The sequence below is a fragment of the Berghia stephanieae genome, chromosome 10 (assembly GCF_034508935.2).
Source record: "Berghia stephanieae isolate SIO BIC M18660-M18661 chromosome 10, UCSD_Bste_1.3, whole genome shotgun sequence".
In the NCBI taxonomy this organism is placed as follows: domain Eukaryota; kingdom Metazoa; phylum Mollusca; class Gastropoda; order Nudibranchia; family Aeolidiidae; genus Berghia; species Berghia stephanieae.
In genome coordinates this window covers 46,904,004-46,926,871 of record NC_088369.1, presented here as the reverse complement: position 1 = coordinate 46,926,871, position 22,868 = coordinate 46,904,004, and the positions used below count along the sequence as shown (strand labels likewise).

At 36.6% G+C, this 22,868-nt stretch overlaps 1 protein-coding gene across 1 annotated transcript in view; it reads left to right on the top strand.

Annotated features, from left to right (window-relative positions):
* LOC144955880 (alkaline ceramidase 3-like) overlaps nucleotides 1–20,792 on the top strand; it is a 63,245-nt gene extending 42,453 nt beyond the window's left edge. Inside the window, exons 9-10 of the mRNA XM_078886130.1 lie at nucleotides 808–965; nucleotides 15,108–20,792. Coding sequence (XP_078742256.1) covers nucleotides 808–919 — 112 coding nt within the window. The 3' untranslated portion in view covers nucleotides 920–965; nucleotides 15,108–20,792. The remainder of the gene's footprint in view (nucleotides 1–807; nucleotides 966–15,107) is intronic.
* Nucleotides 20,793–22,868: the final 2,076 nt, after the last annotated feature.

The window sequence follows — 22,868 nt, the reverse complement described above, 5'->3', positions numbered from 1 at the left end:
ACATTAAAATGCATTGATAAACATTAAAATGCATTCACAAACATAAAATGCATTCACACACATTAAAATGCATTGATAAACATTAAAATGCATCCACATACTATAAAATGCATCCACATACATTAAAATGCATTCACACACATTAAAATGCATTCACACACATTAAAATGTATTCACATACATTAAATGCATCCACATACATTAAAATGCATTCACACACATTAAAATGCATTGATAAACATTAAAATGCATCCACATACTATAAAATGCATTCACACACATTAAAATGCATTCACACACATTAAAATGCATCCACATACATTAAAATGCATCCACATACATTAAAATGCATTCACACACTTTAAAATGCATTCACACACATTAAAATATATTCACACACATTAAAATGTATTCACAAACATTAAAATGCATTCACACACATTAAAATGCATTCACACACATTAAAATGCATTGATAAACATTAAAATGCATCCACATACTATAAAATGCATTCACACACATTAAAATGCATTCACACACATTAAAATGTATTCACACACATTAAAATGCATTCACACACATTAAAATGTATTCACACACATTAAAATGTATTCACACACATTAAAATGCATTCACACACATTAAAATGTATTCACAAACATTAAAATGTATTCACACATACACGTTTGCTTATACTGACATTACTTTTGTTCTTCACAACAAAGGCAAAAGAAAATTCATGAAACCACCCAGAAGTAATGTTTTAAAATGAAAATCTATTTATCTTGTACTGATCTTGTCCCACAGAACTATACGTTCCCATTCTATAGGACAAGTGAGCGGCCCTCTGTTTCAGTTTCACGCTTGGTGGCACATCTTTGCTGGAATGGGCACATATTTCTCTTTATTATTCCAGTAAGTCAATTTGATGACCTGTCAATAGTCATGACTTTGGCAGAAAATTCGTAATATTTGTTCTCATTCCGGATTTCTTGATTTCCTGCAATGTTTCTATTTCAAAAATAAATCATGATTGATCAATGTCATTAACATCATCATCATCATTAGCACAGTCACCATTATCACAGTCACCATTATTATCACAATCACCATTATCACAATCAACATTATCACTATCACCATTATCACTATCACCATCATTATCACAATCACCATTATCACAGTCACCATTATCACAATCACTATTATCACAATCACCATTATCACAATCACCATTATCACAATCACCATTATCACTATCACCATCATTATCACAATCACCATTATCACAATCACCATTATCACTAGCACCATTATCACAATCATCATTATCACTATCACCATCATCGCTATCACCATCATTATCACATTCACCATTATCACTATCACCATTATCACAGTCACCATTATCACTATCACCATCATTATCACTATCACCATTATCACTATCACCATCATTATCACAGTCACCATTATCACTATCACCATTATCACAGTCACCATTACCACTATCACCATCATTATCACAGTCACCATTATCACTATCACCACCATTATCACAGTCACTATCACCATTATCACAGTCACCATTATCACAATCATCATCTTTATCACGATCACCATCATTATCACATTCACCATTATCACTATCACCATCATTATCACAATCACCATTATTATCACAATCACCATTATCACAATCACCATTGTCACTATCACCAATATTATCACAATCACCATTATTATCACAATCACCATTATCACAATCACCATTATCACCATCATCATCATTGTCACAATCACCATTATCACAGTCACCATTATCACTATCACCATCGTTATCACAGTCACCATTATCACTATCACTATTATCACAGTCACCATTATCATAGTCACCATTCTCACTATCACCATTATCACAGTCACCATTATCACAGTCACCATTATCACTATCACCATTATCACTATCACCATCATTATCGCAGTCACCATTATCACTATCACCATTATCACTATCACAACCATTATCACAGTCACCATTATCACTATCATCATCTTTATCACTATCACCATCATTATCACTATCACCATCATTATCACAATTACCATTATCACTATCACATCATTATCACTATCACCATCATTATCACAGTCACCATTATCACTATCACCATCATTATCACTATCACCATCATTATCACTATCACCATCATTATCACATTCACCATTATCACTATCACCATTATCACAGTCACCATTACCACTATCACCATCATTATCACAGTCACCATTATCACTATGACCATCATTATCACAGTCACCATTATCACTATCACCATTATCACTATCACCACCATTATCACAGTCACCATTATCACTATCACTATTATCACAGTCACCATTATCATAGTCACCATTCTCACTATCACCATTATCGCAATCACCATTATTACTATCACCATCATTATCACAGTCACCATTATCACTATCATCATCTTTATCACGATCACCATCATTATCACATTCACCATTATCACTATCACCATCATTATCACAATCACCATCATTATCACAATCACCATTATCACTATCACCATCATTATCACAATCACCATCATTATCACAATCACCATTATCACTATCACCATCATTATCACAATCGCCATCATTATCACAATCACCATTATCACAATCGCCATCATTATCACAATCACCATTATCACAATCACCATTATCACCATCATCATCATTGTCACAATCACCATTATAACTATCATCATCATTACCACAATCACCATTATCACAATCACCATTATTACTATCACCGTCATTATCACAATCACCATCATTATCACAATCACCATATTACTATCACCATCATTATCACTATCATCATCATTGTCACAATCACCATTATCACTTTCACCATCATTATCGCAATCACCATTATCACTATCACTCACAAAATTGACAACAATCAACTGGCAATCACGTTCTCCTAATCTGCCCGATCAGTAACACGAACAAGGCCAGGCCATGGCTGCAAAACGTCCATTCCACCTGCTTGATCAGATGGGCCAACTTCTTGACCTATTTCTTTCAACTGGTGGATTCTGGAGTAGCCTGAGCACAATCACAAAACATCACATCATTTAAAAGAATTAGTTCTATTCTTATGTCACTTTAGAGTGGCAGTTTATGTTCTGTATTCATTCTATTGACCTTTAAAACTGGGAAATACTGTAAGGCAATGAAAAAAGAATAAGACAAAGAAGAAGGAAGGGGGGGGGGAGGAGGAGGAAGAAGAAGAAGAGGAGGAGGAAGAAGAAGAAGAGGAGGAGGGGGAAGAAGAAGGAGGAGAGGGAAGAAGAAGGAGGAGGAAGAGGAGGAGAAAGAGGGGAAGGAAGAAGGAGGAAAGAAGGAAAAGAAGGAGGAGGGGAAGAAGAAGGAGGAGGAGAGGGGGAAGGAAAAGAAGAAGGAGGAGGGGGAAGAAGAAGGAGGAGGAGGGGGAAGAAGAAGGAGGAGGGGGGCAAAGAAGAAGAGGAAGAAGGGGGAAGATGAAGAAGGAGGATAGGGGGAAGGAAAAGAAGAAGAGTGGGAAAATTAAAAGAAGGTTAGGGGGAGGGGGAAGATGAGAGGTAGGCAGGATGGAGGGTCAAAGCGAAGGGATGGCAGAAGAAGATGAAAATAAGTGACAGGGGAAGAAAAGAGAAGATCCGCCATTTGACGTTTATGATGCTGATGAACATTTGTACATAAGTTACTTTGTTTATTTTTTTTACAGTAATCATTCATTTATTTTTTTTTTGGGGGGGCGGGGACAGGATTTAGGGTACTCTTTCATTCGATAGGTGTAGGAAATTAGATGAGAGGTTAGGCATAAATCATCAGCTTCAGATTAAAGGAAGGGATTCCAAGTTTTAACCATCCGTCAAGCGCATTCTTCATGAATACAAATCCAATGTGTATCACAGAAATACAATCAGGATCATTCATGTTCACATTTGACAATATATCTATACTGAATAGCTCCATGTCTATATGAAATACAATCCTGTCATCACTGATTACAATCTGTATCTATCTGTTTAATTTTTCTGAATAATCCATGATCATCACTGAAATTTACTGAAATCATCTTCATCTTTTCACTGAAATACATCCATGATCTATCACTGAAATACAATCAGAATCTATCACGAATACAATCATGATTCACTGAAATACAATCCATGATCTATCACTGAAATACAATCCATGATCTATCACTGAAATACAATCCATGATCTATCACTGAAATACAATCCATGATCTATCACTGAAATACAATCCATGATCTATCACTGAAGTACAATCCATGATCTATCACTGAAATACAATCCATCATCTATCACTGAAATACAATCCATGATCTATATCACTGAAATACAAATCATCATATCTATCACTGAAATACAATCCATGATCTATCACTGAAATACAATCCATGATCTATCACTGAAATACATCACTATCACTGAATCTAATCATGATCTATCACTGAATACAATCCATGATCTATCACTGAAATACAATCCATCATCTATCACTGAATACAATCCATGATCTATCACTGAAATACATCCTGATCTATCACTGATAACATCCATGATCTATCACTGAAATACATCCATATCTATCACTGATACATCTATCTATCACTGAAATACAATCCATCATCTATCACTGAAATACAATCCATCATCTATCACTGAAATACAATCCATGATCTATCACTGAAATACAATCCATGATCTATCACTGAAATACAATCCATCATCTATCACTGAAATACAATCCATGATCTATCACTGAAATACAATCCATGATCTATCACTGAAATACAATCCATCATCTATCACTGCAATTGAAATACAATCCATGATCTATCACTGAAATACAATCCATGATCTATCACTGAAATACAATCCATGATCTATCACTGAAATACAATCCATGTCTATCACTGATATACAATCCATGATCTATCACTGAAATACATCCATCATCTATCACTGAATTACAATCCATGATTCTATCACTGAAATACAATCCACAATCTATCACTGAAATACAATCCATCATCTATCACTGAAATACAATCCAGTTCTATCACTGAAATACAATCCATGATCTATCACTAAATACAATCCATGATCTATCACTGAAATACAATCCATCATCTATCACTGAAATACAATTCCATGATCTATCACTGAAATACAATCCATAAATCTATCACGAAATACAAATACTCCATGATCTATCACTGAATACAATCCATGATCTATCACTGAAATACAATCCTTGATCTTCACTGAAATACAATCCATCATTCTATACACTGCAATTGAAATACAATCCATGATCTATCACTGAATATATCCATCATCTATCACTGAAATACAATCCATGATCTATCACTGAAATACAATCCATGATCTATCACTGAATACAATCCATGATTATCATAAAATAATCCATGATACTATCACTGAAATACAATCCATGATCTATCACTGAAATACAATCCATGATCTTCACTGAATACATCCAATATCTATCACTGAAAACAATCATATCTATCACTGAAATACAATCCATGATCTATCACTGAAATACAATCCATGATCTATTCACTGAAATACAATCCATGATCTATCATGATAATACAATCCATGTCTAATCACTGAAATACATGATCTATCACTGAAATACAATCCATGATCTATCACTGATATACAATCCATGATCTATCACTGAAATACAATCTCACATGATCTATCACTGAAATACAATCCATATCTATCACTGAAATACAATCCATGATCTATCACTGAAATACAATCCATGATCTATCACTGAAATACAATCCATCATCTATCACTGCAATACAATCCATGATCTATCACTGAAATACAATCCATGATCTATCACTGAAATACAATCCATGATCTATCACTGTAATACAATCTATGATCTATCATTGAAATACAATCCATCATCTATCACTGAAATACAATCCATCATCTATCAGTGAAATACAATCCATGATCTATCACTGAAATACAATCCATGATCTATCACAGAAATACAATCCATGATCTATCACTGAAATACAATCCATGATCTATCACTGAAATACAATCATGATCTAATCTTACACTGAAATACAATCCATCATCTATCACTGAAATACAATCCATGATCTATCACTGAAATACAATCCATGATCTATCACTGATATACAATCCATGATCTATCACTGAAATACAATCCATCATCTATCACTGCAATACAATCCATGATCTATCACTGAAATACAATCCATGATCTATCACTGAAATACAATCCATGATCTATCACTGTAATACAATCCATGATCTATCACTGAAATACAATCCATCATCTATCACTGCAATACAATCCATGATCTATCACTGAAATACAATCCATGATCTATCACTGTAATACAATCTATGATCTATCACTGAAATACAATCCATCATCTATCACTGAAATACAATCCATCATCTATCACTGAAATACAATCCATGATTTATCACTGAAATACAATCCATGATCTATCACTGAAATACAATCCATGATCTATCACTGAAATACAATCCATGATCTGATAGGTTTACCATTGATCTACCTCGATGTCACAGTCGATGTTTGGGATAGGTTTACAATTGATCTACCTCGATGTCACAGTCGATGTTTGGGATAGGTTTACAATTGATCTACCTCGATGTCACAGTCATGTTTGGGATAGGTTTACAATTGATCTACCTCGATGTCACAGTCGATGTTTGGGATAGGTTTACAATTGATCTACCTCGATGTCACAGTCAATGTTTGGGATAGGTTTACAATTGATCTACCTCGATGTCACAGTCGATGTTTGGGATAGGTTTACAATTGTCTACCTCGATGTCACAGTCGATGTTTGGGATAGGTTTACAATTGATCTACCTCGATGTCACAGTCTATGTTTGGGATAGGTTTACAATTGGTCTACCTCGATGTCACAGTCGATGTTTGGGATAGGTTTACAATTGATCTACCTCGATGTCACAGTCGATGTTTGGGATAGGTTTACAATTGATCTACCTCGATGTCACAGTCTATGTTTGGGATAGGTTTACAATTGGTCTACCTCGATGTCACAGTCGATGTTTGGGATAGGTTTACAATTGATCTACCTCGATGTCACAGTCTATGTTTGGGATAGGTTTACAATTGATCTACCTCGATGTCACAGTCGATGTTTGGGATAGGTTTACCATTGGTCTACCTCGATGTCACAGTCATGTTTGGGATAGGTTTACAATTGATCTACCTCGATGTCACAGTCGATGTTTGGGATAGGTTTACAATTGATCTACCTCGATGTCACAGTCGATGTTTGGGATAGGTTTACAATTGGATCTACCTCGATGTCACAGTCAATGTTTGGGATAGGTTTACAATTGATCTACCTCGATGTCACAGTCGATGTTTGGGATAGGTTTACAATTGATCTACCTCGATGTCACAGTCTATGTTTGGGATAGGTTACAATTGATCTACCTCGATGTCACAGTCAATGTTTGGGATAGGTTACAATTGTCTACCTCGATGTCACAGTCGATGTTTGGGATAGGTTTACCATTGTCTACCTCGATGTCACAGTCGATGTTTGGGATAGGTTTACAATTGATCTACCTCGATGTCACAGTCGATGTTTGGGATAGGTTTACAATTGATCTACCTCGATGTCACAGTCGATGTTTGGGATAGGTTTCCCAATTGATCTACCTCGATGTCACAGTCATGTTTGGGATAGGTTTACAATTGATCTACCTCGATGTCACAGTCGATGTTTGGGATAGGTTTACAATTGATCTACCTCGATGTCACAGTCTATGTTGGGATAGGTTTACATTGATCTACCTCGATGTCACAGTCGATGTTTGGGATAGGTTTACAATGTCTACCTCGATGTCACAGTCGATGTTGGGATAGGTTTACATTGATCTACCTCGATGTCACAGTCATGTTTGGGATAGGTTACAATTGATCTCTCGATGTCACAGTCGATGTTTGGGATAGGTTTACATTGATCTACCTCGATGTCACAGTCAATGTTTGGGATAGGTTTACAATTGATCTACTCGATGTCACAGTCGATGTTGGGATAGGTTTACAATTGATCTACTCGATGTCACAGTCGATGTTTGGGATAGGTTTACAATTGATCTACCTCGATGTCACAGTCATGTTTGGGATAGGTTTACAATTGATCTACCTCGATGTCACAGTCGATGTTTGGGATGGGTTTTTACCAATTGATCTACCTCGATGTCACAGTCAATGTTTGGGATAGGTTTACAATTGATCTACCTCGATGTCACAGTCATGTTTGGGATAGGTTTACAATTGGTCTACCTCGATGTCACAGTCGATGTTTGGGATAGGTTTACAATTGATCTACCTCGATGTCACAGTCATGTTTGGGATAGGTTTACAATTGATCTACCTCGATGTCACAGTCGATGTTTGGGATAGGTTTACAATTGATCTACCTCGATGTCACAGTCATGTTTGGGATAGGTTTACAATTGATCTACCTCGATGTCACAGTCATGTTTGGGATAGGTTTACAATTGATTACTCGATTCACAGTCATGTTTGGATAGTTTACCATGTCTACCTCGATGTCACAGTCATGTTTGGATAGGTTTACAATTATCTACTCGATGTCAAGTCATGTTTGGATAGGTTTACAATTGATCTACCTGATGCAATCATGTTTGATAGGTTTACAATTGTCTACCTGAGTCAGTCATGTTTGGGAGTTACATTGTCTACCTCGATCAATAAATTGATAGTTTACAATTGTCACCTCATCCTCATTTTGATAGGTTACAATTGATCTACTCGATGTCACAGTCGAGTTTGGATAGTTTACAATTGATCTACCTCGATGCACATCATGTTTGGATAGTACATGATCTACTCATGTCCAATCATGTTGGGATATTTACAATTGATCTACCTCGATTCACATCATGTTTGATGGTTTCCATGGTCTACTCGATGCACATCATGTTATTGTTACAATATCTATCATGCACATCATGTTATAGTTACAATTGATCTACTGATACAATCCATGTTATAGTTACAATCTGATCTACATGAATACACATCATTTGATAGATTCCATGATCTATGTACATCCATGTTTATGTTACAATTGATCTACCTATTCACATCATCTGAATACAATCATCACTCATGTACATCATGTTTATATGATACAATTGATCTTACTCGATACAATCATGTTATATGTATACAATTGATCTATCCTGTCACATCATCTTCATGAATACTTTACAATGATACATCATGTCACATCGATTTATTTAGGAATATACAATCATGATCTACTCGAATACAATCATGTTATCACTAAAATTGATCTACCTGATACAATCCATGTTTATGTTACAATTGATCTATCCTGAATACAATCCATTTATGTTTACAATTCTTCCTCATCACGATCAATGTTTATATGATACAATGATCTACTCATGTCACCTGATTTATAGTTACAATCATTCTACCTGAAATACAATCAGTTTATACGAATACAATTGTTACATGATGTACATCATGTTTGGATAGTTACATTCATCTCGATTATCATGAATACAATGATCTATCCTCGATCACATCATTTGGATATTACAATTGATCTACTCGATGTCACAGTCGATTTGGAATTCATGATCTATCATGTACATCATTGATTTCATGCTACCTGATTCACAATCTATTTATAGTACAATATCTACCTTATTCACATCAAATGTTATAGATTACAATTGATCTACTCATGTAAATCAATTTTATAGTACAATTGATCTACCTGATTCACATCATGTTTTATGTTACAATTGATCTACCTCGATCACATCATTTTGAATTAACAATTCTACCTGATGTACATCATGTTTATTACAATGATCACTCATGTCACATCATTTTGAATTTACTGACATCATTCACATCATTTTGATAATTACCATGATCTATCATGAATCATTTGGGATAGTTTACATGATACCTCCGATTCACATCATTTGGATAGTTTACATTGTCTACCTATGTCACAGCATGTGATAGGTTTACAATTGATTACCTCGATGTCACAGTCATGTTTGGGATAGGTTTACATTGACTACCTCGATGTCACAGTCGATGTTGGGATAGGTTACATTGTCTACCTCGATGTCACAGTCATGTTTGGGATAGGTTACATTGATCTACCTCGATGTCACAGTCGATGTTTGGGATAGGTTTACAATTGTCTACCTCGATGTCACAGTCATGTTTGGGATAGGTTTACAATTGATCTACCTCGATGTCACAGTCATGTTTGGGATAGGTTTACATTGATCTACCTCGATGTCACAGTCGATGTTTGGGATAGGTTTACAATTGATCTACTCGATGTCACAGTCATGTTTGGGATAGGTTTACAATTGTCTACCTCGATGTCACAGTCATGTTTGGATAGGTTTACCATTGATCTACTCGATGTCACAGTCATGTTTGGGATAGGTTTACATTGATTACCTCGATGTCACAGTCGATGTTTGGGATAGGTTTACATTGATCTACCTCGATGTCACAGTCGATGTTTGGGATAGGTTTACATTGATCTACCTCGATGTCACAGTCTATGTTTGGGATAGGTTTACATTGATCTACCTCGATGTCACAGTCATGTTTGGGATAGGTTTACATTGATCTACCTCGATGTCACAGTCATGTTTGGGATAGGTTTACATTGATCTACCTCGATGTCACAGTCATGTTTGGGATAGGTTTACATTGTCTACCTCGATGTCACAGTCGATGTTTGGGATAGGTTTACAATTGATCTACCTCGATGTCCAGTCTATGTTTGGGATAGGTTTACAATTGATCTACCTCGATGTCACAGTCATGTTTGGGATAGGTTTACAATTGTCTACCTCGATGTCACAGTCATGTTTGGGATAGGTTTACAATTGATCTACTCGATGTCACAGTCATGTTTGGGATAGGTTTACATTGATCTACCTCGATGTCACAGTCGATGTTTGGGATAGGTTTACAATTGATCTACCTCGATGTCACAGTCGATGTTTGGGATAGGTTTACAATTGGTCTACCTCGATGTCACAGTCGATGTTTGGGATAGGTTTACAATTGATCTACCTCGATGTCACAGTCAATGTTTGGGATAGGTTTACCATTGATCTACCTCGATGTCACAGTCGATGTTTGGGATAGGTTTACAATTGGTCTACCTCGATGTCACAGTCGATGTTTGGGATAGGTTTACAATTGGTCTACCTCGATGTCACAGTCGATGTTTGGGATAGGTTTACAATTGGTCTACCTCGATGTCACAGTCTATGTTTGGGATAGGTTTACAATTGGTCTACCTCGATGTCACAGTCGATGTTTGGGATAGGTTTACAATTGATCTACCTCGATGTCACAGTCGATGTTTGGGATAGGTTTACAATTGGTCTACCTCGATGTCACAGTCTATGTTTGGGATAGGTTTACAATTGCTCTACCTCGATGTCACAGTCTATGTTTGGGATAGGTTTACCATTGATCTACTCGATGTCACAGTCGATGTTTGGGATAGGTTTACAATTGATCTACCTCGATGTCACAGTCGATGTTTGGGATAAGTTTACAATTGGTCTACCTCGATGTCACTTTCGATGTTTGGGATAGGTTTACAATTGGTCTACCTCGATGTCACAGTCGATGTTTGGGATAGGTTTACAATTGATCTACCTCGATGTCACAGTCGATGTTTGGGATAGGTTTACAATTCGTCTACCTTGATGTCACAGTCGATGTTTGGGATAGGTTTACCATTGATCTACCTCGATGTCACAGTCGATGTTTGGGATAGGTTTACCATTGATCTACCTCGATGTCACAGTCGATGTTTGGGATAGGTTTACAATTGATCTACCTCGATGTCACAGTCTATGTTTGGGATAGGTTTACAATTGATCTACCTCGATGTCACAGTCGATGTTTGGGATAGGTTTACAATTCGTCTACCTTGATGTCACAGTCGATGTTTGGGATAGGTTTACAATTGATCTACCTCGATGTCACAGTCGATGTTTGGGATAGGTTTACAATTGATCTACCTCGATATCACAGTCGATGTTTGGGATAGGTTTACAATTGATCTACCTCGATGTCACAGTCGATGTTTGGGATAGGTTTACAATTGGTCTACCTCGATGTCACAGTCGATGTTTGGGATAGGTTTACAATTGATCTACCTCGATGTCACAGTAGATGTTTGGGATAGGTTTACAATTGATCTACCTCGATGTCACTTTCGATGTTTGGGATAGGTTTACCATTGATCTACCTCGATGTCACAGTAGATGTTTGGGATAGGTTTACAATTGGTCTACCTCGATGTCACAGTCGATGTTTGGGATAGGTTTACAATTGGTCTACCTCGATGTCACAGTCGATGTTTGGGATAGGTTTACAATTGGTCTACCTCGATGTCACAGTCGATGTTTGGGATAGGTTTACCATTGATCTACCTCGATGTCACTTTCGATGTTTGGGATAGGTTTACCATTGATCTACCTCGATGTCACAGTCTATGTTTGGGATAGGTTTACAATTGATCTACCTCGATGTCACAGTCTATGTTTGGGATAGGTTTACCATTGATCTACCTCGATGTCACAGTCTATGTTTGGGATAGGTTTACAATTGATCTACCTCGATGTCACAGTCGATGTTTGGGATAGGTTTACCATTGGTCTACCTCGATGTCACAGTCGATGTTTGGGATAGGTTTACAATTGGTCTACCTCGATGCCACAGTCGGTGTTTGGGATAGGTTTACCATTGATCTACCTCGATGTCACAGTCGATGTTTGGGATAGGTTTACAATTGATCTACCTCGATGTCACAGTCGATGTTTGGGATAGGTTTACAATTGGTCTACCTCGATGTCACAGTCGATGTTTGGGATAGGTTTACAATTTGTCTACCTCGATGTCACAGTCGATGTTTGGGATAGGTTTACCATTGATCTACCTCGATGTCACAGTCGATGTTTGGGATAGGTTTACAATTGATCTACCTCGATGTCACAGTCGATGTTTGGGATAGGTTTACAATTGGTCTACCTCGATGTCACTTTCGATGTTTGGGATAGGTTTACCATTGATCTACCTCGATGTCACAGTCGATGTTTGGGATAGGTTTACCATTGATCTACCTCGATGTCACAGTCGATGTTTGGGATAGGTTTACAATTGATCTACGTCGATGTCACAGTCGATGTTTGGGACAGGTTTACAATTGATCTACCTCGATGTCACAGTCGATGTTTGGGATATGTTACAATTGATCTACCTCGATGTCCAGTCTATGTTTGGGATAGGTTTACCATTGATCTACCTCGATGTCACAGTCGATGTTTGGGATAGGTTTACAATTGATCTACCTCGATATCACAGTCGATGTTTGGGATAGGTTTACAATTGTTCTACCTCGATGTCACAGTCGATGTTTGGGATAGGTTTACAATTGGTCTACCTCGATGTCACTTTCGATGTTTGGGATAGGTTTACCATTGATCTACCTCGATGTCACAGTCGATGTTTGGGATAGGTTTACCATTGATCTACCTCGATGTCCAGTCGATGTTTGGGATAGGTTTACAATTGTCTACCTCGATGTCACAGTCGATGTTTGGGATAGGTTTACAATTGGTCTACCTCGATGTCACTTTCGATGTTTGGGATAGGTTTATAATTGGTCTACCTCGATGTCACAGTCGATGTTTGGGATAGGTTTACAATTGATCTACCTCGATGTCACAGTCGATGTTTGGGATAGGTTTACAATTGATCTACCTCGATGTCACAGTCGATGTTTGGGATAGGTTTACAATTGATCTACCTCGATGTCACAGTCGATGTTTGGGATAGGTTTACAATTGATCTACCTCGATGTCACAGTCGATGTTTGGGATAGGTTTACAATTGGTCTACCTCGATGTCCAGTCGATGTTTGGGATAGGTTTACAATTGATCTACCTCGATGTCACAGTCGATGTTTGGGATAGGTTTACCATTGATCTACCTCGATGTCACAGTCGATGTTTGGGATAGGTTTACCATTGATCTACCTCGATGTCACAGTCGATGTTTGGGATAGGTTTACCATTGATCTACCTCGATGTCACAGTCGATGTTTGGGATAGGTTTACCATTGATCTACCTCGATGTCACAGTCTATGTTTGGGATAGGTTTACAATTGATCTACCTCGATGTCACAGTCGATGTTTGGGATAGGTTTACCATTGATCTACCTCGATGTCACAGTCAATGTTTGGGATAGGTTTTTTCCTGAATTTTTCTGTCTTGCTTTGTCTGGCACTGTTTCATACACACTGTTTCATACACACTTGTTGAGATCTTTATCTTACACCAGTGCCTGCTCCCGAATGTCTCAATGTCATAATGGAATTGTATCATGACACATAGGGGCTAATAGGTGGTCATGTCCAAGTACCCCAGTTGATAGAGCACTGACACTACAAGGAAAGGGAGAGATAACAGTTCTGGTACAATTGAGGCTTTTACTTACCCCCTCCCCCTTTTCCGCTCAGAATTTATTTTCGTAGCTGGGTCTATAACATCTGGTAGAAAGTACTTTGTGATAGACTTGTGTTACGTCCAAAGGGCTCCAAGCAATTGCTATTTTCTGTTTAATGTTATAGAAACAAGAATAGAATGGCTCTGTTGGCTTTTTGTTTATTACATCTGCATGAAGTCATGAAGGACAATGTGTTACAGGGAATGAAATGATGGAATCTGAAATATGCAATAGTCATGTTCATCTCATTCTGTTATAGGATGAGAAAGTCTGAAATATGCAATAGTCATGTTTGACTCATTCTGTTAAATCGTGATAAGTACATCTCTATCATTTTCCCTTTTGTGCCAGTTTATTTTCAGATTCTGGCCCTACGTTTCCCTTGAGTGTTCCAAGAACAAGTTTGGATAAAGTTCAACACAATTTCCAGCTGTAGATTTGTTATACTGCCTTGTCCATGACAATAATGCAAGGGTTGATTTTTTTTTATTGAGAATAGCATTTACCCCATTCCTAATATCATCCCATACCATCTCTAACTCCATCCTGTTACTTTAAATCTAACTTCAGTCTTAACTCCATCTCTAACTCCGCCCATTAATCCCATCTCTGATTCAATTCCTAACTTGTCTCTATTTTAACTACTAACTCCATCTCTAACTTAATTCCCAACTCCATTTTAACTCCATCTGATAATTACATCTCTAACTCCATTGCTAACCTCCTGTCTCCACTCATCTCTAACTCCATTCCTTACTCTATCTGTATGCGAATGGTTTACTTGGAGGGTCCAACTGCCTGACTGTGGAGGTGGAACTTCAAAACATTCCTGCATTTCAAAATAAGAATTCATATTTATTTTGTTGATATTTTGTGAGGAAAGAAAGTTAAGGTTGTGAGAGAATAAAAAGAGTCAGATTGTTCAAACATGAATCAAGCAACTACCGTATGATATCACAGATAATTTTTGTAGGGCTTTTCCAAATCAGAAAATAGTCAACACCTGAAATAATCAAGTCTCTTTCATTTTTTTTTTGTTTGTTTGTTTTTCTTTTGGTTTTTTTTTTTTTTTTTTTTTTGTTTTTTTTTTTTTTTGGGGGGGGGGGGGGGGGGGGTCAAACGATAATAATGGTAATGATCTTAATGGTTACTATTATTAAAAATTATTATTTATTGTTATTATTGTCATCATCATCCTCCTCATCATCATTATCATTATTTTGGAGTGAGAATAAAGATTTAAATAATAAAAGCAGAGAGAGAAAGATAGAGAGAAGGGGGAGGAAGAAAGAAAAACAAGAGGGAGAAGTTTTTGTAGAGCTAAAAAAAATGTTGGTCATGATAAAATAGTACGGTGGATTTTGTTTGCAAGCACGATCTGGCTCAAAACAGATATTTCTCGACATAGATTTACCCCTTTATAAACATCTCATATTCCATGGAAAGAACTCTGCTTATAAGCACGCCCAATTTCTGACAATTACTTTAAAATGACTAAAAGGAAAGAAAGTAAATAAATAATTTTTAAAAAATTTTAAAAAATTAATATTTGAAAAATTTTAACAAACAAGTTCACAGAAACAATCAAAATGCTCTCCGACTAGAATATAATTCACACATCAGTATTCCATCATTATTCGTCTTGCACAAAACAAGTGATAACTCACTGATGAAACTGACAATGCATGGCCAGAAAAAAATGTCACATGATAACAGGTGGTAGGCTGGCAACATATTGGAACGTTACATAGGGGTGGGGGTAAAGGACCAGTATGTAAACACATTTATGACCAGAATTTATTTACACATGTGTACATTGTGTAATCATTTAAATGACCATAGTTTGTTTACACATGTGTACATTGTGTAATCATTTAAATGACCATAGTTTGTTTACACATGTGTACATTGTACAGTCCTTGTGATGACCATTGTTGTTTACCTAGTTGTACATTGTGCAGTCATTTTGATGACCATAGTTTGTTAACATAGGAATACAGTGTGCAGTCAATGAAATGACCATAGTTTGTTTACAAAGGTGTAGAGTGTGCTTACAATACCAGGTGTGAAGACAAGATTGGCATCTGTACTCATTGTTGGTGACATTCTTCACGTCACACATTCATGTGTTGACAAATCTATTTTGTGCTAACATATTCATGTGTTGACAAATCTATTTTGTGCTAACATATTCATGTGTTGACAAATCTATTTTGTGCTACATAGCTGCACATGTCACCAACAATCCTAGATGTTAAACAAGCAATTAAGACTGTCAGACTTTATTTTCAACTTTAATGGCTGAGAACAGAGTTGGAAACCAATGCACATAGAGGAGGTGAATTTAATCAAATGTTAAACAAACAACAATAACACACTTCTTTACCCCTCATCCCACATCTATGTCTTAATGCCATCGCCTAACCCCTCATCCCACATCTATGTCTACATAACTCCTAATCCTACATCTATGTCTTAATACCATCGCATAACCCCTCATCCTACATCTATGTCTTAATACCATCGCATAACCCCTCATCCTACATCTATGTCTTAATGCCATCGCATAACCCCTCATCCTACATCTATGTCTTAATGACATCACATAACCCCTCATCCCACATCTATGTCTTAATGCCATCACATAACCCCTCATCCTACATCTATGTCTTAATGACATCACATAACCCCTCATCCCACATCTATGTCTTAATGATATCGCATAACCCCTCATCCTACATCTATGTCTTAATGACATCACATAACCCCTCATCCCACATCTATGTCTTAATGCCATCGCATAACTCTTCATCCCACATCTACAGCTTAATGCCATCGCATAACCCCTCGTCCCACATCTACAGCTTAATGTCATTGCATAACCCCTTTATCCCGCATCTACAGCGTAATTACATCGCATAATGACTTCATCCCACATTTATGTATTAATGACATTGCATAACTCTTAATTCCACATCTACAGCTTAATGCCATTGCATAACACTTCATCTTACATCTATAGCTTAATGACATCGCATAACCCCTTCATCCCACAACTACAGCTTGACGACATCGCATAACCCCTTCATCCCGCATCTACAGCTTGATGACATGGCATATTGTGGCAGAAAGCACAGGGTTATTTTACCCCATGCCCCCACCCCCACACACCTACCAAAAATATAATAATAATAATAAACAATCTAAAAAAGATTTTCTAAAGAACCGATGGCAGCTCCAATCCTTCAACCCGGTACATGCATTTGGAAACTAAGAGGAAAAAGTTATTTGTCTGTAATATTAGCATTGAACATAGACGTAGCTCCAAAAAAGTAATCTGAATCCGCTTTTCAGCATGATTCGGCTATAAGCACACTGTGCTTGAGTCTTGAGGATCATGCCTACAAACGGGGGACCACTGTACTATGTGTGTTACTTTCGTCGTCATAGAAACCAGTGGGTGTGTTACATGTAAAGTTAGCTATAAACAAATGGATGGACGTAGGCAAAAGGCAGCATGACACAACAGTATGCTCTCGGCTTCATACACACAAGGTATTGAGTAGCACTACCCCTCTCTGTGCGACCCCAGTCAAGTCACCACGTTTAATATGTGCAGTGTATTTCCAATCATCAATATGATAATTGCTCACAACCTGTGAGTTTGACTGCTTTTGGCTTTCTGCTGTGTACATGACAATTTTGTATTCATGACAATGGTGTTTATATGACAATGGTGTATACATGACAATGGTGTATACATGACAATGGTGTATGCATGACGATGGTGTATTCATGACAATGGTGTTCATGACGATGGATCAGACAATGGTGTATACATGAAGTGTACATGACATGGTGTATTCATGACAATGGTGTATACATGACAGTGGTGTATACATGACGATGTTGTATACATGACAATGGTGTATACATGACAGTGGTGTATAACATGATGACAATGGTGTATACATGACAGTGGTGTATACATGACAATGGTGTATACATGACGATGGTGTATACATGACAATGGTGTATACATGACAATGGTGTATACATGACGATGGTGTATACATGACGATGGTGTATTCATGACAATGGTGTATACATGACAATGGTGTATACATGACGATGGTGTATACATGACAATGGTGTATACATGACAATGGTGTATACATGACGATGGTGTATACATGACGATGGTGTATACATGACAATGGTGTATACATGACGATGGTGTATACATGACAATGGTGTATACATGACGATGGTGTATACATGACGATGGTGTATACATGACGATGGTGTATACATGACGATGGTGTATACATGAAGATGGTGTATACATGACGATGGTGTATTCATGACAGTGGTGTATGCATGACGATGGTGTATACATGACGATGGTGTATACATGACAGTGGTGTATACATGACAATGGTGTATACATGAAGATGGTGTATACATGACGATGGTGTATTCATGACAGTGGTGTATGCATGACGATGGTGTATACATGACAATGGTGTATACATGACAATGGTGTATACATGACTGATGTATACATGACAATGGTGTATACATGACGATGGTGTATACATGACAATGGTGTATACATGACGATGGTGTATACATGACAATGGTGTATACATGACAATGGTGTATACATGACGATGGTGTATACATGACGATGGTGTATTCATGACAATGGTGTATACATGACAATGGTGTATACATGACGATGGTGTATACATGACAGTGGTGTATACATGACAATGGTGTATACATGACGATGGTGTATACATGACGATGGTGTATTCATGACAGTGGTGTATGCATGACGATGGTGTATACATGACGATGGTGTATACATGACAATGATGTATACATGACAATGGTGTATACATGACAATGGTGTATACATGACGATGGTGTATACATGACAATGGTGTATACATGACGATGGTGTGTACATGACAATGGTGTATACATGACAATGGTGTATACATGACTGATGTATACATGACAATGGTGTATACATGACGATGGTGTATACATGACAATGGTGTATACATGACAATGGTGTATACATGACGATGTTGTATACATGACAATGGTGTATACATGACAATGGTGTATACATGACGATGGTGTATACATGACAATGGTGTATACATGACAATGGTGTATACATGACAATGGTGTATACATGATAATGGTGTATACATGACAATGGTGTATACATGACAATGGTGTATACATGACAATGGTGTATACATGAAGATGGTGTATACATGACAATGGTGTATACATGACAATGGTGTATACATGACAATGGTGTATACATGACAATGGTGTATACATGACAGTGGTGTATACATGACGATGGTGTATACATGACGATGGTGTATACATGACGATGGTGTATACATGACAATGGTGTATACATGACAATGGTGTATACATGACTGATGTATACATGACAATGGTGTATACATGACTGATGTATACATGACAATGGTGTATACATGACAATGGTGTATACATGACTGATGTATACATGACAATGGTGTATACATGACAATGGTGTATACATGACGATGGTGTATGCAGGACAATGGGCAAGGACAAGGCTGTAAACTGAGTGCATTCCTTTTTATCTTCGCTTGGTTCCAATTCGTGAATAACCAGTGTGTCATAGACGCTATACTTGACAACGGCTAAGCTATATTCTTAAATACTAATACTAATGAATTCACGATTCCAGGTGAGAGAATAAATTCATATCCTACCATATCATACCACATCATATCATATCATTGAAATGGACCAAGTGTTCCTAAAATGCCCTTAATGCATAAGTTACAACAATATATTATACAGTCCACTCCAGATAATCGCAACTTCTGTTCATCGCAACATTTTCGTTGATCCCAAGGTGTTCGATTTATCCAAAGTCAACTGTACATTGCACATCGGATAGTCCTGGAGATAAAAATGTTAAAAGGGAAAACAGATAAAAGCACAGAAGATAAATTAAAATTAAAATGAATAAATGAAAAGTACATTCTTATTACTAACTTATTATGAATGCTCAGTGTATTTTAAAGCAGAAATTTCACTATCAAGAGCATTTTAAAATTCATTGATATCTTTGGCTGGCAATTTTATTATGAAATTTGAAACGGTTCAATGTTTTAGCAGTGCGGAATAGAAACGAATTCTTTCAAATTGAATTTGAGTATCTTAAAATAAATATTTTTAGTTCATCTCCACACGTGACCGTCATTGGAGAATTTTTTTTTAAATCCTTATATTTTGTTATCAAGACTGTGACTAATTTATATAACTGAATAAAGTCACCTCTTTTTCATCTAGATTTTAATGTTGGAGGCCCAGACATTTATATATCTGAATAAAGTCACCTCTTTTTCATCTAGATTTTAATGTTGGAGGCCCAGACATTTATATATCTGAATAAAGTCACCTCTTTTTCCTCTAGATTTTAATGTTGGAGGCCAAGACATTTATATATCTGAATAAAGTCACCTCTTTTTCCTCTAGATTTTAATGTTGGAGTCCCAGACATTTATATATCTGAATAAAGTCACCTCTTTTTCCTCTAGATTTTAATGTTGGAGGCCCAGACATTTATATATCTGAATAAAGTCACCTCTTTTTCATCTAGATTTTAATGTTGGAGGCCCAGACATTTATATATCTGAATAAAGTCACCTCTTTTTCCTCTAGATTTTAATGTTGGAGGCCCAGACATTTATATAACTGAATAAAGTCACCTCTTTTTCCTCTAGATTTTAATGTTGGAGGCCCAGACATTTCAATATTTCTTCATAATGTCTATCAGGAAAAGCCAACACCAACTTTGTCGCATGTCTTTGGATATTTTCCAAATCAACAGATTGTTTTAAAAATAAAGGAATTCGTAGAAACTTTTCCATACTCCAAAATAGGTCTGGTTACTGATTTATATTCATAGAACATTTCCACACTCCACAATAGGTCTAGCCACTAATTTATATTCATAGAACATTTCCATACTCCAAAATAGGTCTGGTTACTGATTTATATTCATAGAACATTTCCATACTCCAAAATAGGTCTAGCCACTAATTTATATTCATAGAACATTTCCAAACTCCATAAAAGGTATAGCCACTAATTTATATTCATAGAACATTTCCATACTCCAAAATAGGTCTGGTTACTGATTTATATTCATAGAACATTTCCATACTCCACAATAGGTCTAGCCACTAATTTATATTCATAGAACATTTCCATACTCCAAAATAGGTCTAGCCACTAATTTATATTCATAGAACATTTCCATACTCCACAATAGGTCTAGCCACTAATTTATATTCATAGAACATTTCCACACTCCACAATAGGTCTAGCCACTAATTTATATTCATAGAACATTTCCAAACTCCAAAATAGGTCTAGCCACTAATTTATATTCATAGAACATTTCCATACTCCACAATAGGTCTAGCCACTAATTTATATTCATAGAACATTTCCACACTCCACAATAGGTCTAGCCACTAGTTTATATTCATAGAACATTTCCACACTCCACAATAGGTCTGGTTACTGATTTATATTCATAGAACATTTCGATACTCCAAAATAGGTCTAGCCACTAATTTATATTCATAGAACATTTCCATACTCCACAATAGGTCTAGCCACTAATTTATATTCATAGAACATTTCCACACTCCACAATAGGTCTAGCCACTAATTTATATTCATAGAACATTTCCAAACTCCAAAATAGGTCTAGCCACTAATTTATATTCATAGAACATTTCCATACTCCACAATAGGTCTAGCCACTAATTTATATTCATAGAACATTTCCACACTCCACAATAGGTCTAGCCACTAGTTTATATTCATAGAACATTTCCACACTCCACAATAGGTCTGGTTACTGATTTATATTCATAGAACATTTCGATACTCCAAAATAGGTCTAGCCACTGATTTATATTCATAGAACATTTCCATACTCCACAATAGGTCTAGCCACTAATTTATATTCATAGAACATTTCCATACTCCAAAATAGGTCTGGTTACTGAT